The sequence below is a fragment of the Stegostoma tigrinum genome, chromosome 13 (assembly GCF_030684315.1).
Source record: "Stegostoma tigrinum isolate sSteTig4 chromosome 13, sSteTig4.hap1, whole genome shotgun sequence".
NCBI classification, from domain to species: Eukaryota; Metazoa; Chordata; class Chondrichthyes; order Orectolobiformes; family Stegostomatidae; genus Stegostoma; species Stegostoma tigrinum.
In genome coordinates this window covers 26,404,290-26,421,331 of record NC_081366.1, presented here as the reverse complement: position 1 = coordinate 26,421,331, position 17,042 = coordinate 26,404,290, and the positions used below count along the sequence as shown (strand labels likewise).

General features: G+C 41.4%; 1 protein-coding gene across 2 annotated transcripts in view; it reads right to left on the bottom strand.

Moving 5' to 3' along the window:
* Positions 1-1,938: 1,938 nt before the first annotated feature.
* Positions 1,939-17,042, bottom strand: part of LOC125458502 (organic cation/carnitine transporter 2-like) — a 95,478-nt gene continuing 80,374 nt past the window's right edge. For both annotated transcript variants that reach the window (XM_048543819.2, XM_048543820.2), the window contains 3 exons: positions 11,250-11,432; positions 6,736-6,871; positions 1,939-2,177 (listed from right to left, as the gene is read on the bottom strand). In XM_048543819.2, coding sequence (XP_048399776.2) covers positions 2,033-2,177; positions 6,736-6,871; positions 11,250-11,432 — 464 coding nt within the window. In that variant the 3' untranslated portion in view covers positions 1,939-2,032. The remainder of the gene's footprint in view (positions 2,178-6,735; positions 6,872-11,249; positions 11,433-17,042) is intronic.

The window sequence follows — 17,042 nt, the reverse complement described above, 5'->3', positions numbered from 1 at the left end:
CTCTCTGATTAGAGGGCAAGCTGCTCCAATCACTGCTGTATCCCAATGTGCCTCTAGGTAAGCTGGTTCATGGGGGGTACGCTGAATCCTGCTGGCCTGGGTTCTTATACCCTTCTGGTTACCTTCTGTAAATTTCCAAAGACTTGACCGATCAGAAGTATTGAATTAATTGGCTTTATCACCTTGAAATGCAGCTAATGGCTCGCTTAACAGTGACCCCTTTGATGTATCTGCTCTTGGGGCATTGATGTCTGGTTTTATCCCAGAATATACACCTGGTTGTCTCTTACTGAGGCTTTTCTGCTCCATGCATCTAGTGTTTTTGTTTGTCAGGAAGGGTTGAATTGGCTTTTCACACTTCCTGACATGCTTTGGTGCCTCTCTGATTTCAATCTTCTGGGCTTGGATCTTGCAAGGACTTGCCCCTATGCAGATTTGTCTCCTGTTTCTGTCTTGGCTCAGGTATTCTCAGCATACTTTGCTTTTTGGCCAGCTTTGATGCCCTGTTTATTTCAGTTACTGTGCCTCCCTTCTTAAAGGTTTTTATTTCACTTCAGCAGTCACAGGCTGCTGCTCTGGTGCTTCAAGGAAAGTAAGGCTCCTAACAATCAAAAAAGCTGTGGGTGCACAAGCTGTCAGGAGTAATACTCATTGCTTTCCATGTCTCAATGCTATTTGCCTGGAAAATATAATGCATTCTTTCCACATACTGGGCCCAGTCTTCAACAGCAGGATTGGATGAGTCAACCTTCCCAAATAATAATATCATGCCAGAAGTGCAAAGGTGACTGTTGCAAGCAAATTTCTTCAGGAATGTGCATTTCTCCTGTCACTACTGAAATAACTCCACAGAGGCTGGTATCCTGTAACCAAGTCATCCTTTATTTATAGGCAGAGCATCCTTGACACTGATTCAGCCCTGTCAAGAGTCAGCTCCCAGATTGTACAGGATGTCTGACTCTCCTGTTCCTATCTGTCAGCCAGGGGTCCCTGACTGGACCAGATTAACTGGCCCAATCAGGGAACTCTTATTCTATGAGGTCCACCAGGCTGACCTCATTATAATCACCACACTATCAGGGGACTGATGGACTCAAAATGGGGTTGATACCCATTCTGCCTATTAGTACCAAAGAAACTGATGGCACTTTTGATGTTGGCTTCATGTTAAAATTCAAATCAGAAGTCTAAGGATCATGACTGCTGTTATAGGTTTGAATTAGTCACAGCATGTTTTGGCTTATTCTGACCAGGTCTCGAGTGGATGGGACTTAATAAGTCCAGCAAGATAAGTATTATTATTTTTGTTGAGTGTAGTGGAGCAGGAACAATCCATCATGTTCCACAAAAATAATCTGAACTGCTCCTGTCCCAGAACCACATGTGCTGTGATTGTTTGCACACTCCAAGCAGTTTACAGACAGTCAAGGCAACCCAATATAGGGAGACCTCAATGCAGCAAAGTGCACTAGAACTCCCGTTGGTGGCCTCCAGCATGTAAACTGAATGTTATTGAGGCTGGTTTCTCAAATTAGCAGCAGTTCTATTTTCAGTCAGCATAGTGAAACAGTCGGTTGTCCAAATGTCAAAACTGACCTCATAGTACACTTCTGGCTCAACTTGTTGGCTAAAGATTTTTAGGTTAGATCAAAATACATTCCTGGTAGCAATGTCAGTGAGAAAATTGAAACTCCTATTGTTACACCGACTAATTCAAGTATTTAACAGTGCTCCCTGAGTATCTTGATTGCATTGCTAAATTTATTTCAATGGGAGATAATGTTGGTTATCAACTGAAAAAAAACTTGAAAAGCTCAGCAGGTCTGGCAGCATCTGTGGAGGAGAAAGCAGAGTTAACGTTTCGGGTCCAGTGACTCTTCCTCAGAATCTTCCTGAGGAAGGGTCACTGGACCCAAAACGTTAACTCTGTTTTCTCGTCCACAGATGCTGCCAGACCTGCTGAGCTTTTCCAGCAACTTTGTTTTTGTCCCTGATTTACAGCATCCGCAGTTCTTTTGGTTCTTAAAAAAAATTAACTTTCCATTTCTCCACTGCTGTAGATCGCTACTGGGTTGGTGTAATTTTCTTCCTTTTTACAGATCATCACAAAAGTTTCTCTGGTTGTTTCATTCTTGTACAGATGGTCACAAATTCTATGATTAGATCGGCAACCAAACCTGCAGTTAAATCAAAAACAGCGCTGTCATAATGATGAATGTTAACTGAAATTTGCCACAGATATTTCAATCGGTAAATGCAATCATTTCATATCAGATTTCAGTCATTTGAAACGATTTCATATCATGTGATACAAAAATGCCAATATTATGCTGAGTATGTATAACACAATATGCTGGATCAATGTCAAGAAAGATTGGAAAGCAAAATTAACCCCTGAGGATCTGACACTTTTCAGTCAAGCTGATACTGATAGCAAACATAGTAACATGTGGCTCAATGGGCTGGAGGGACAAAGACAAACGAGCTACATTGAGCATGAAATATACAAGTGGAGTTGGAATGCATGAGGTGATAACATACTAACACACATCAGGTTAACATATATGTTAGACTTATTTTCCTTGTTGGGACTGTTAATTTGTGTTGAAAGTGATGTTACAAGAATTCCAGATAATATAGTTGCGCTGCGATGCATAACATTCGATGTTTTGCAAGTGAATGTATTGCAGATTGTGGTCTTGAGATCTACAGATCAAGAATTCATAATTTCCCTGCCAGATATGTGATGTCTTCAGTGATGAGAAACTCCAGCAGAGTAGCCACCGACTTGGCAGTTTCAAAGCATTGCAATCTTCCAGGAATGTCCTGAAGCAGTCAGGAATGCAATGTTAAACTCTTAAGACTGCTGAAGAAACACAAGAGAAAAATAATATTTTCACTAAAAAAAAACTGTATTTTCTGATAACCTCAGGACCTGGGATCCAAATAAGATTTCTGAGTTGTAGTCACTGTTACATTTTAAAGTAGAAGATGTGACCATCAGTTAAAATTTATTTCGTTATGGGAATGTGCATATGACTGGCAAGGTTAACATTGATTGTCCACAGAAATTGCCCTGGAGAGGGCGTTGGTGAACTGTTTGTATGGAATTCTGCAATCTGCATTGTTCAGGTGCAGTTCTTCTTCTTTCATTCATGGGAACTGGGCATCGCTGGCTGGCCAGCATTTATTGCCCATCGCTAGTTGCCATTGAGAAAGTAGTAGTGAGATATTTTCTTCAACTGGTGCAGTGCATTTGGTGTTGGTACACCAGCAATGCCATTCAGCGGGGAGTTTCAGGATTTTAACACAACGACATCAAGGAAACTGTGATATATTTCCAAGTCGGGATGGTGAGTGACTTGGTGCTGAACCTCAGAGTGTCGGTCCCACATATCTGCTGCTATTTTCATCTGAGACAGTAGCAGTCATGGGTTGGAATGTACTGTCTAACATTGAATTTCAGCAGAGCCTACTGTGGATAGTACTGCTGCCACAGAGCATTGGTGGCAGAGGGAGTGGATGTTCGTGGATGTGGTGCCAATCAACCAGTCTGCTTTGTCCTAGATGGTGTTAAGCCTCTTGAATGTTGCTAGAGCTGCAATCATTCAGGCAAGTGGGGAACATTTCATCATTCTCCTCACTTAACCATGACACAATTCTACAGGTTGATAATCCTTGCAATAATTTTCCTGTATTCACCAAAATGGGTAAAAAGTGTATTATCAATGAACATGAATAGTGTTAAACTTTCCTACAGTTCCTTGTTTGACTCCTTTCAGCATGATCTTGCACTGCCCATTACAGTGAAATTACCTTTCAGTTTGAAGGCGCTTCCGCAGTGACTGCTGTCATGAGCCATTATTCGTACTGTCTTCTGCAATTTTATTGAAGTATTTAACACGGTGAACATGTCAACACCTTCATTAACTTCATAGCTCACCTGCAGGGTGATAGCTCATCCTCCAGGGTTTGCACTCCTGCCTGTCCCAACGCAACCAATTTATTTTTGGCAATGGCCTCTCTTACAGTTGTCATGTAGCCACTGATAGAACTCACAAGGTTCTAGCTCTGGCTCCTCTTCCTCATTTGCAGCCTCCCCTTCAGTGGTATCGTCTGTAACACAGCTTCCATAGGTATGTTGATGACATCCAGGTTTCCTTCTCAATAGTCCCTTACAACACTAGGATCTCTGAAATGTGCACTCAGATCGCTTGTCTGATAGTAAGTCGTGAACGAATCAACATTTTCCTGTTTAACTTTTGAAAAGAATGAAGCCAGTGTTTTGCATCTCCAGCCAAAATTGGTCCTCTACTTTCGGTGACTTCATTCTTTCTTTGTTGTTTGCTCAAGTTGAACTAGGTTGCAATTTGTGTAAGAAATATGGAACCCGCTCCCATCGGAGGCAATTGAAGCAAATAATGTTGGGTATTAGGGAAGGTAAGTGGAAAGTTGGCCCTCATTTCAAAAGGAATAGAATACAAAAGTCTTGCTAAAATTATACAAGGCACTAGTCAGATCACAGCTGGAATACTGTGAATAGTTTTGTTCCCCTCATCTAAGGAAAGATATATTTAGCATTGGAGGCAGTCCAGGGAAGATTCTCTGGGTTGGTCCTGGGTATGGAAGGGTTTTGTAGTGAAGAGAGTTTTGACTTGGATGACCTTATGTAGATTGAAATTTAGAAGAATTCAAGGAGCAGCACAGTAGCTGGATGGCACAGTGCCTCAGTGGTTAGATACCAGGTTCAATTCCAGCCTCGAGTAACTGTGTGGAGTTTGCGTATTCTCTCTGTGATTACGTTGGTTTCCTCTGAGTGGATTGGCCATGCTAAATTGCTAATAGTGATCAGGGATGTGCAGGCTAGGTGGATTAGCCTAGGGAAAAGCAAGATTACAGGGACCGGGTAGGGCAGTGGGATGCTCTTTGGAGGGTCAGTGTGCACTTGATGGGTTGAATAGTCTGCTTCCACACTGCAGGGTTTCTATGATTCTTAGGGGGCTTAGCAGGGTACATGTACTGAAGTTGTTTCTCCTTGTGGGAGAGCTTATGGCCGGGGTAGGATAATGTAAGGAGTCACCTATTCAGAGATGAGAAAGAAGTATTTTTTCACTCAAAGGGTGCTGAATCTGTGGAATGATGTTAAGGCTGGGCCATTGAGTCTATTTAAGGCTGACATAGATTTCTAGTTATCAAGGTTTTGTAGGTTTATAGGGATAAGACTGGAAGGTGGAATTGAGGATTATCAGATCAGCCATAATTTCACTGAGTGGCAGAACAGGCTTGATGGACTGAATGGCCTATTTCTGCTCCTATGTTTTATTGATACAATTGACAGGAACTGACAAATACATAAGGAAGAACTAAATATGCTGAGAGAGTTAGTAAAAGAGTAGTGGGGAGAGGTTTGGATGGAACTGAATGGGCTGAATGGTCTGCTGTAGATCTGGAATATTATTTTTGTTAACTTCTACCTCCACTCTATTACCTGCATTCATTCCCTATTTTACCAAATTATTTTGACTTCTCTCCACCTGGCTTTTCAAATGACATTTTTGTAAGGCTCCATCCTCCACAAACTCCAATATATCTAAGGGTCTGTCAGTCACAGTCTGTCCTATACTAAATGTCATTCGCCTCATACTTCCTGTCATTGCTGAGCTCCTTATTGTACCAAGGCAGTGAATTTAACATTCTCTTTCTTGTCTACAAATCTCTCCATTGGCTTATAATTGCCAACTTCTCCAATTCGTTGTCCTTTCCTCACTAAATTTACTACACAACCTCCTCTGTCTCCCACGGCAACACTCTTGAGCTACCACTACACAAACAAGTGGTGCTCCTTGGAATTCACTCTGCCTCTCTCTTAAGAAAACACACATATTCAACCCAGTGATTGATAGAATGCTACTTCTGGAATACCGCGTACAGTTCTGGTCACAGTTCGAAAGGCAGGATCTTGTTATACTTGACAGGGTGCAGAAAAGATTTACAAGGACATTAATAAAGTTGCTGGAAAGCTCAGCAGCATCAATGAAAGAAAAAAACAGAGTTAACGTTCTGGGTCTGGTGACCCTTCCTCAGAATTGAGCATTATTTACAAGGACATTGCTGGGACTGGAGAATGTAAGTTAAAGGGATAGGCTGAATAAACCGTTTTTTTTTCCCTTGGAGCATCTGAGGCTGAAGGCTGACCGTATAAACATTTGTAAAATCATGAGGGGTATGGATAGGATGAACAGCCAAGGTTTATTTCCTAGAGTGTGGGAGTCCAAAACTAGAGGGCATAGATTTAAGGTGAGCAGGGAAAGATTTAAAAAGGAGCTGAGGAGTAATATCTTCATGCAAAGTGTGGTGCTTGTATGGAATGAGCTGCCAGAGGAAGTGGGGGAGGTGGGTACAATTACAACATTTGGAAGGCATCCGGAAAGGAAGGGTTTAGAGGGATATGGGCCAAATGCTGGAAAATGGGAGTTGGTCAGATTGGGATGCCTGGTCAGCATGGATGAGTTAGACTGATGGGTCTGTTTCAGTGCTGCATGATTCTATGATTCTATCTCTTCTAAGTGGATCACAAAAGTTAGATTCTGGCTCCCTTTCCAACTTTAAATGCTCTACAAGTTGGAAAGGGAGCCAGAACCTGACCTTTACGTTCTGCCTTAAAAGTAAATTTGAAGTTGTTCACAGAAGAGAACTGAGAGAAAAAGCTAAACCATAAAGACTATAAACACTTACCCCTTAATTGATTGCATTTGGTCAATTGTTTCTGGGAGACGGATATTGACTGTTTCAGGCAGAAACAAAACCAGAATTGCTGAAAACACAGTCAAACACCCCATCACAATAAAAGGGAGAAATTCATGATGAACACCTGCAAAGATATAGACGATAAATTGCAAAACCAGCACAACAATATAAAGTCACAGACGGCCCAATTAACCAAGTCTTGTGGCCAATAATTACCCTTTTCTGTATTCTCTATGTTCATACATTCAAGTTGTCCGGCAATTACTATTTTCATTTCTAATTCTGAGGATAGTTTTCTTCTGGCTGTTTTTGATTCTTTGTCAGGTACCATTCCCTGGCAAAGAGGTACGAAACTGGCTCCCAATCAGTAACTCAAGAATTGGATTTGCATTACTTTTGTTTTTGTTCAAAATTTTGAGAAATTTTGAAGTTTTTTTTCATGCAATGTGGACCATCCCTCGGGTTAATTGAGAAGGTGTTGGTGAGTGGCCGTCTTGAACTGCTTGGAATCTGTGAGGTCAGAGTGCACTCATGGCACCATTAGGGTGAGCTGAGATAAGAAAGCAGCACTAAGTTTGTATCCAGACTGAACTGCAGGGAACTATCATATCCTCATCACAATAAGAATTCCCATTGCTCTTCTCAAGCCTGGCAGAAGGAATGGTAATGTATTTTCAAGTCAGATTGGCATGTGAGTTAGAAGGGAACTTAACATGCAGTTGTGTGCTTTCACAACTGCTATCCTTGTTCTTCTTGGTGTTAGTGGTCTTGGATTTGGAAAGGGCTGTTGAATAAACCTTAATAAGTACTTCACCGTAGATAATGCAGACTGCTAATATGGTGCAGCCATGGTGAAGGGAGTGAATGTTTAATGCAATCAATATGCCAGTCAAGTGAAAAGCTTTGTCCTGAATGGTGTCAAGCTTTCTTGACTGTTGTTGCAGTTAACTTTATTCAGGAAAGTTAGATTATTCCATCTTATACTAAACTGTAGCTTATTGATGGTGAAAAGGATATGGGACATCATGGGTTGAATTATGCACCAGAGAATACCCAGCCTCTGATGTACTTGTGATCTAGGCAGCTGGTCGTTGGTTTCTTATCAACGTTACTGCCCAAAATGTTGTTAGGTTGGATGGGATTCTTGGATTGTCAATAGGTGTTGGTTAGAACCTGTTTTGCTGGCATTTGTGTCCAGTGAACGTTGCTATCGACGATCTGCTTAAAACTAAACATCATCCAGGTCTTTTGCACACGGGCGTGCCATTTAATTTTATTAGGGTTCTATAATTAGACACCTCAATCAAATATTATTCTGATGTCCAGGGCAGTTACTTTCACCTCATTCTGCAATTCCGTCATTTTGGGCACATTTAGAATAAGGTTGCAATGAAGTTTGGAGCTGTAGTGCCTGCAGATTGCACACTCAGAATCAGCAAGTAGATTTTTGAAAAGTAAGTGCTACTTGATAGCTCTTGCTGACACCTAATGTTTTGATCTCAGGGATATTATTACTGGACGATTCAGATCCCAGGTTAAATCTGGCTTGTCAGAATTTTTTTAATTAATGAGGCTTGTTTTTACTGAAACATAAGGATGCAATGCTGCAGGTCTGGCTTTAACAATAAAATAGATGTTTATTTCACCAAAGAAACAACCTAAAATAGAAAAAAAATGAGCTACTTGCATATAACACAATTCAAAAGATATTAAAAATACAATATTCAATTTATCCCAATGGCACACCTTTAGCCGACTGAAACGTCAATGATCATTCACATCTGTGAGTTTGACTTAACTGTTGCTTTTAGTACTTCCTTCAGGCAAAAATTAAACTAATCCCATCCTTCTAACTAGAAACAGGCTAATGGTCTCCAATTTATTCTGTTTATTCCGTCAACTCATAAAATGTTCCCAAAACAAACAAATTCACAACATGAATTACCTCTCTCATACTGATTTTTTTTCCATCCTGAAATACTGAAAAATTAATCATTAAACCCCTTGTACACACAGATCAAGATGTATGCGCTACTCATTCCTAATGCAAACAGCGAAATAAGTTATGTTAAACATGTGTAAATCACACACTTCATGTCACACAGACTATCAGGTTACTATAATGACAGGTGGTAATTGGCTGGATTTTTTTTTCTCGAAGCTAGGCAATTTTTCATTTTGTCATAGTTTACCTGGAACAGATTGGCTAAGGTAGCAGTTTGTCCTGCTACAGCTGAAATGTGGTCAGGGTTCACTGTTGTTTCCTGTGCTCACCTGTTTCTTGGTCTCATGGAGTAAATCCAATTGTCTAACGAATTGCTTCTGCAATGTGTGGGATCTCAGCAGGACTCCAAGATAGATCATTCACTCAGACTATCTAGCTAAAGATGGTTACAAAGACTTAAGTCTTCACTTCCTTGTGAAATGTCTTAGGCTCTGCCTTCACCAATGATGGCTGTACACACGAGCCACTCTTTTGGTCAGTTACTTAACTGTCCAACAAAATTCATGCCTGCATATGGTGGAACTGCAGAGTTTGATCTGATTCCCATTGGTTTAGTGATAAGTAGCCAACTGGATCAATGACCATCATCCTCCATTTCTGCACCAAGGATTCTGCTCGATCGGGGAATCATGGAACCTGCTTTTTGACCAAACGTCATATTTTTGCCTTTTTCATGCTCAAGAGATTTTTCTTCAGCCACTTCCAGTAACTGCTGCAGGCAGAGGCACCCAACCTTTGAGAGGGAGAGGTTGACTTTAAGTAGCGTCAGCCACCTTTAAGTGGTGTTGGCCTTATGTAAATCTGGGCACTCTGCTGAGGTGTGGAGCCAGTCTTAGCCATGGGCTGGAGATACCATCATTTAATTAGAAATCAGCGTAAAGGTTTTGACCCAACTGAATCACGGAGAAGTGTTCCATATTAATCAAAATGTTTGTATCCATTTTTAGGTTTTCCACTTATTCTTCAATGTGCGTATGATAGTACTAAAGTTTATTACTTCAATAGCAATAGTTAATCCATGATTAATATCAACATTTTGGCTATCATACATTAATGTGTTCTTTATAGGTGTGTTTGTAGTAGTCCATACAAGGAGTCAAGGAACATGGGAAAAGGAGCAAGAACAGGCCATACAGCACCTTAGCCCTCCTCTGCCATTTAGTATGATTATCACCGATCTTTGGCCTCCAGTCTAAATTCTCATCTGATTCCCATATTGGTGGAATTACTTACAATTCAAAAATATGTAACTTTGGACTTGAATTTAGGGATATTTAACTGATTAAATTTAGTACAGAAATCCCCATTCTGCATCACTGTGCCATTTTTATGGAGAGAGATAGTGTAGGCAGGTAATGCTATATCACCTCAATATATCTCACTGCATCACTAGCCTCCTGCCTCCTCCAAAGCCATACAGTCCTTTCCTTAATTTCTCTTTTCTACCACGGCTTCTGAGATCAAAGGTTGTGCAACCTGAGTGAACAATGAAAGCACTGTTTGCATCTGATAATATTTCCACAATGGGATGGTTGCAGATGATGAAGTAGAATTATATTCTGAATGAAATATTAACCTTTCTATAACTTTGCAAAGGGAAAGGTAATCCATAACCAGGGCACTAAAGTAACATAGATGGGTGACCAGCAACCAGCAAAGTGTTTAATGGACCTTTGGAAGAAACTCTGCAATACCTGGATAAATAGACTTTGGAGGTGGTGGAATATGGAGAAGATGAAATGGAACCATCTGGTTTTGGGTTGGTATTGAGATGGTTGTCCTTGAATATAGCGAATGACTACTTTTTTCAAATATCCTGATTAATTGAATAACTCCTATTACTGTTTAAGCACTTCTTTGTTGTGGCTCAGTGGAAAGCACTGCTGCCTCAATGAACTAGGTTCAGTCATGCATGGAGTGTGGAGTTTACATGTTCTCCCTGTGTCTATGTTGGTTCAGCGAGGTGCTCCAGTTTCCTCCCACAGTCCAAAGATATGCTGATTAGGTGAATTGGCCAAGGTAAATTGTCCCACTGTTTTCAGGCATGTGTGGGCTAGTGGCTTAGTCATGGTAAATGTAGGTTACAGAGTTAGGCTTGTGGAGGCTGGGTCTGGATGGGATGCTCTTCAGAGGGTCAATGTAGACTTGATGGGCTGAATGTTCTCTTTCCGTACTGTACACATTCTATAATTCCACAACAGAAAGGTTCCATTGAAATAATACACCAGTTTTCTCAGGTATAATGAGATATTGGATTCAGTTAAATGCTACCAGCCTTTGACTCCTGAAGTGGGACAGGTACGGTACGTGGTGATGAGAGTCCTGAGTAGGGTAGGGAATGATCTCGTAACTCATGGGTATTTACAACTCCACTCATCTCTTCATTTCGACTATGGGCATGTAGTGTGAATTTGAGGATTGTCTATGAGTATTGGGCCAATGGAAGGAATTTTTCCCGATATTTTACATCCGTACAGAAATTAAACTGTTATCTTACCAAGATAAAAAATGTAAGGCGAGATGATGGCTCCAAACCTGCAGGCCATACAGCTCACACCAACACCCATGTTCCTTACCACAGTTGGGAACAGCTCAGAGCTGTAGACGTAAACTATGGCAAAGGCAATTGTTGTCCCAAACTTTCCAATCATCACCAGCAAAGTGGCAAGCACAGAAAGATCTAGAAAAAATACAGGCATGCACGAAGTTAGTGGAAGATGCACAAGTTTATATATTGGTTAGAGACAAAAAAAACCTGCAAATGCTGGAATCCAAGTAGACAAACAAGAGGCTGGAAGAACACAGCAAACCAGACAGCAGCTGGATGAAAGAAGCAGTCAGGACTGAAGAAGGGTAATACCCGAAATATTGATCAGATGCTGCCTGGCTTGCTGTGTCCTTTCAGCCTCGTGTTTGTCTAAAAAGTTTATAAATGCCTGTCCGGCATTACCTGTCAGACATTACATACGTAGATAATTTACTAGATATGTTTTTCTGACATGGATCCTTGCAAATTAGACAAACATTTTGAGAATACATAGAGGTACTCCCTATGCATTGAAGCACACATCCAAATTTTCTCTATATATGTCCTAAATAAATCGGATCCTGCACTGAAAGCATGCATTCATAAAAGAGCTTGTCACGTTGGTGCTATAAGTACTTGGCTGTTGGAAAAGCAACACACAAAATGGGCAAAGTGCCTTATTCAACTAATGCAAAAATAGGAGCAGCCAGCAGTAGATCGAATGACATCTCAAACCTGTTTTGTCATTCAGAATGACCAAGGTCAATCATCTGCTTCATATCCCCTATAGCACCTGCTCCCATATCTCTTGATTCCCTGAGACACCTGAAATCTGTCTATCTCAGCATTTTGCTGACTCTGTAACAAGCATTTAAAAATTTTCCATTGTAATCTCACCAAAGCGATAGGCTTTTGTAGCAAGACCTCCTTATTCTTGTACTCTGAAATGAAGACCAACGTGTTATTTGCAATTCTAATTGCTTGCTGAATCTTTATGCTTAATTTGTACTCCCCTTATTCAAAACTTTAAAAACAGCAATACTTAGTGGTTTCATGACCTTTTAACAAATTAAACAAATGCTTTTCAATTGTTACTACAAAAGTGAACAACCTCATAATTCCCAAGATTATACTCAATATACCAGCTTGTTGTCATTCGCTTAATGTGTCTATCTCTCTGCAGGATCATTATATCCTCACAGCTTTCATTCACACTTGGCTTTGCATTGTCAACAAATTTGGATTCAATATGCTCTGCCTCTTTGTCTATAATATAAGCTGTAAATATGTAAGACAAAATCACAGGTCCTTGTTCCACTCCACTATTTACAGCCTGCCAACTTGAAGGTACAGTTTATCCCTATTTCCTGTCTGTCAGTCATTCATCTATGCTTATAAATTACTCCTGCCCCCATGGGTCCCATTTGGCACACCAACATTTTCTGTCGAACCTCATGGAACGCCTTTTGAAAATCCAAGTAAAGCACACCTACTGCCTCCTCTTCATACACCTAGCATATTACATTAAGAAAACTGAAATAAATTAATGAAACACAATTTGGCTATTGCAAAACCAGCTTGATTCTGTCTGATTATATCCTGGTTTTTGTGCCTTATTAAAACTTCCTTAATAACAGGTTCCAGAATTTCCTGATGACTGATGTTAGGCTAACTGGCCTACAGTTAAGAAAATATTATTTACCTCCTTTCTTAAACAATACCATTATGTTTGCTAACTTCCAGCCTTCTGGGACTTTTTCAGAACCTAGGGAATTTTGGAAAAATAATATAACAATCACAACTACAACTTAAATTTATAGTGCACTGATTAATTCAATTTATATTCCCTCATCAGTTGGGTTAGAATTTTAACTCATATCTCTAGAACACTAGTCCTGGTATCTGAGTTACTAATCTAGATAACACTATCCACATATTCTCCTTTGTCTGTTGCGATATCGTTGAAGATGCTTAGTGTGTTGCTGCAGTGCACATTAGATGCATCTTGTAGTTGATATACAATGCTGCTATTGACTTGACCGCGCTTGGATTCCCTGACCAAAGGCTGTCTTCTATAATGGGACTGAAGGCTGCTGACAACCATGACAAGAAAAAAAGACAAAAAAGCTTTCTGGCTCTGTGTTTGCACTAAAGGGAGAAGTATTGTGACTAAAATAGTATCAGAGATAATGGGAACTGCAGATGCTGGAGAATCCAAGATAATAAAATGTGAGGCTGGATGAACGCAGCAGGCCAAGCAGCATCTCAGGAGCACAAAAGCTGACGTTTCGGGCCTAGACCCTTCATCAGAGAGGGGGATGGGGAGAGGGAACTGGAATAAATAGGGAGAGAGGGGGAGGCGGACCGAAGATGGAGAGTGTGACTAGTTGCCTATGGCTGGGTCAGTGGTCAAGCGCAAAGCTGCAGGACAAGGTTAGGATGCTGTCAGCATCAAGGTAGGCTCAAGGTTAATGAGCGTTAAGGGAGCAAACAAACAGACCTTAAATGCAGCCTGGTCCAGTCCTTGAGAAGCTACCGATTCTTACTTCCATGTCAGAGTTGTTGATGTCAAGTTCTCCCACGAAGCTGCATATTAAAGAGGCAAAATTTGCAGTTCATGACGCCGACAGCAAGTAATAATCCCTGTTGACAGAAGCCTCACCTGACTTCTCATGCGTTCTGCCAGATTTCTCACCAGCGCCCACATCCTTCAGGATCCAATAAGATTTGTCCATTAACTTCCATTTAGGCTGAATAATTGTAGCCACAAGGATCTTAAGGAGATCAGAAAATACTTCAGAATTTGCGAAGTGCTTTGTGGGAGAGTCAGAATCTGTGGGTAACTGCCTTGCCAATCCTCTTCATCATTCTTCCTAGGCAATCTCTTGAGATTGACGATGTTTTTTGTTTTCCCACTCTAGAGCTGTGGTGATGACGTGACCGAAGCATGCCACTTGTGATGTTTGAAGAGGTAGGTGGCTGAGATGTTTGGGTATTTGTATACTCCTTCTGCTATTTTTCCTTGCTATCTAACTTGGCTTGTAGCAAACATTTAAGACTTTTGGCACCTTTGCAGATGCTGCTTCTCCATTTTGGGCAAGAGATTCCCATTTCATAGGGGATATTGCATATTTTCATGATGGCTTGAGGACACCCTTTAAATGTTACCTCTGCCCTTCCAATATCCACTTACTATGACCAAACGTGGAGAACAGAACTTATTTTTGAAGCTTTGTATCAGACGTACAGATGATATGGCCCACCCAACAAAGCTGATTGGCTGTAAGCAGTGTCTTGATACTGGGGATGGTAACTTAAGAGAGGACACTTCATATAGATGCATGAAACCTGACACTGGATTTGCAAGATTTTGGAAAGACATCACTGGTGATATCTCTCTCAGGATTTGAGGTGTCAGCTATACATTGCCCATGTTTTTGAGGCACATAGAAGGGCAGGTCAACTGTTACCTCGCACACTGACTTGGTACTAGGTTTGAGGATTTTGTCATAAACAATTCTGTTTCTCAAATAGCCAAAGGCTATATTAGTACACTATTGGTGATGTGGAGCATCACTGTTGATGTTTGTCCTTGCTGACAGGAAGCTCCTATAGTATGAGAATTGATCCCCTCTGTCCACAATGGTTTCTGCTGACACCCTCATTAGCTATTGCCCTATAACTGCCCTATTTTTACCGTGGTCTCAGTGTGCAAAGCTATGCATGTGAATGAGTTGGTTAGCATTATCAAGGGATGGGAGGTGTGCAAGTAAGAAATCAATGCATTTGGATACCCAAAGATTAGGGACTGTGTATTTTGTACAATGCATGGTCTGTTTGTAATGTTCAATTCATTTGAACACCTACAAGTGAATGGTCCTTTGGTTATTCCTTCACAGGTTGAGTTACCTACTGTGTCCACTCCAGGTGTGGTTGCAGCCATTTTCTTCCTCCATTTTGCACTTTCAATTTCCAGTATGGTGGAAGATGGCAGTGAGTGGTCTTCAGCCAATGGCTTTCAGCTTCCACCTCTACATGTTGGTGAGCCCCCTAGTCATCCAAATCTCCTTCCTGGTGGCTCTTCCTGTAAGCTCCACCAGCTTTGCATCTGCCCACACAGTGTACATGAACCTGTACATTCTCCAGCCCCTGGCATTTCAGGTGACCATGCCAGTTGTGGTCACACACTGCCCCAGTCTGAAGCTAGGGTTCTCCTGACCATGGGTGAACACCCCACCCCGCCCCACCATGCTGTGCCACCTACAGCTTGACTTCCTTTCTATTCATGTTTTTCCATATCCCACCTTTTGGATATTGTTACTTCCTCTTCATAGTTGTTTTCTCACTCCTCACCCAACCCTTCACCTCCACCCCCCCCCCCCGACTAAGTATGGAAGAATAACTCTCTAAGTCAGTTTTGTGTGGCAGCTGCCCCCTCACCCCCTCACTCCCTCTCTGATCTCCATTCCCCTTAGACTTTGTGCTCAGACTGCCCTACCCACCTTGAGCGACTTAACCAGATACCTCTGCATGAGAAGTGCTCAAACCATTAACTGGTGCTGTGCATCTTCCCAGTGTATTAGCCCTACGTCTGGACTAGTTGCTATGGAACGACAGGTCTGATGGTGATCCACTTCCCAGACCGCAGAAACGCCCCTGTTGGACACGCAAACATGGTCAATATGAGAGTGATACTGTACCAAGACCCCTGACTGACAGGTGCTTCCATGGACTTTAGGGAGTACTATTCACCTAGGACTTTGAGACATGGCTGCTTGCATATGCGATGTTCTTTGCTGCATATGCTACTGACACATGGTGCAGCTGTGAGATTGATGATGTACAGAAAGATATATGAACCTGGTTGTCTGGTTGTGTGAATGCTAACTGGCATTTAGAGGCGGAGCAAGGCATGGATGCTGTGAGAACGCAGGTAGGCACTGGGTAAGTAAGCTGACACAAAGAGAGCATGTGAACAGCCCTGGTCCAAACCATGTGTTCAGCGCTTGTCCGTGCACACAAAGTGTCTCTGAGGCAGTGTTTCAATGTTGGTTGCTGGAACACTCTGCAATGTGGCTCTATGCTTCCTAAGTGCTCTGCAGGTATATCAGAGAGATGCCATGATGTTCATGCAGCTTTGGCAAATACCAGAACTGAAAATCCATGGATGAGGGGTACATGTGGCTGGCTCCCTGAATTATATCCTGAATGCTATTTGGAGCTGAGAAACATCAAGGTCCTTCAGACCAGGTAGCAAGCTGAATTTGCAGGTATCTGCTCTGGTTTCCATGTCATATTTTCTCTATGGGTAGCTAGTTTGGCATGTTTGCTTAGGCAGGAAGTTGAATACTAATGAAGAGAGTTGAGCCATTAACAAAGCATTTAACAAGTAATAATTCCCTTAATTAGTATCTTGGTACGACCCAGTGAGAAACTCACCTAGCTGCTTGTTAAAAGCGTAAGACATCAAGATGGATCTTGCCAGACTTCTTGTCTAATTTTGCTACAATTCTCACTGCAGCCCACTTTGCTCAGATTCTTATAAGGTGCTACCCTTTAACAAGTTTTGCGAGTACCAGTTGTGAACTGAGTCAAGAACTGCCAACCCAGAGTGAAAGTACCTGTAAGAACATTAGCTGAGCCTCTATGAGCAGATTACACTGAGATTTGTCACCTTGGATTGTTAATTCTTTTCATGTACTCCCATGCTAAACTTGTCAATAGGTGGTTATTTTCCATCATGGCTTTTCTTTGTGAAACTAT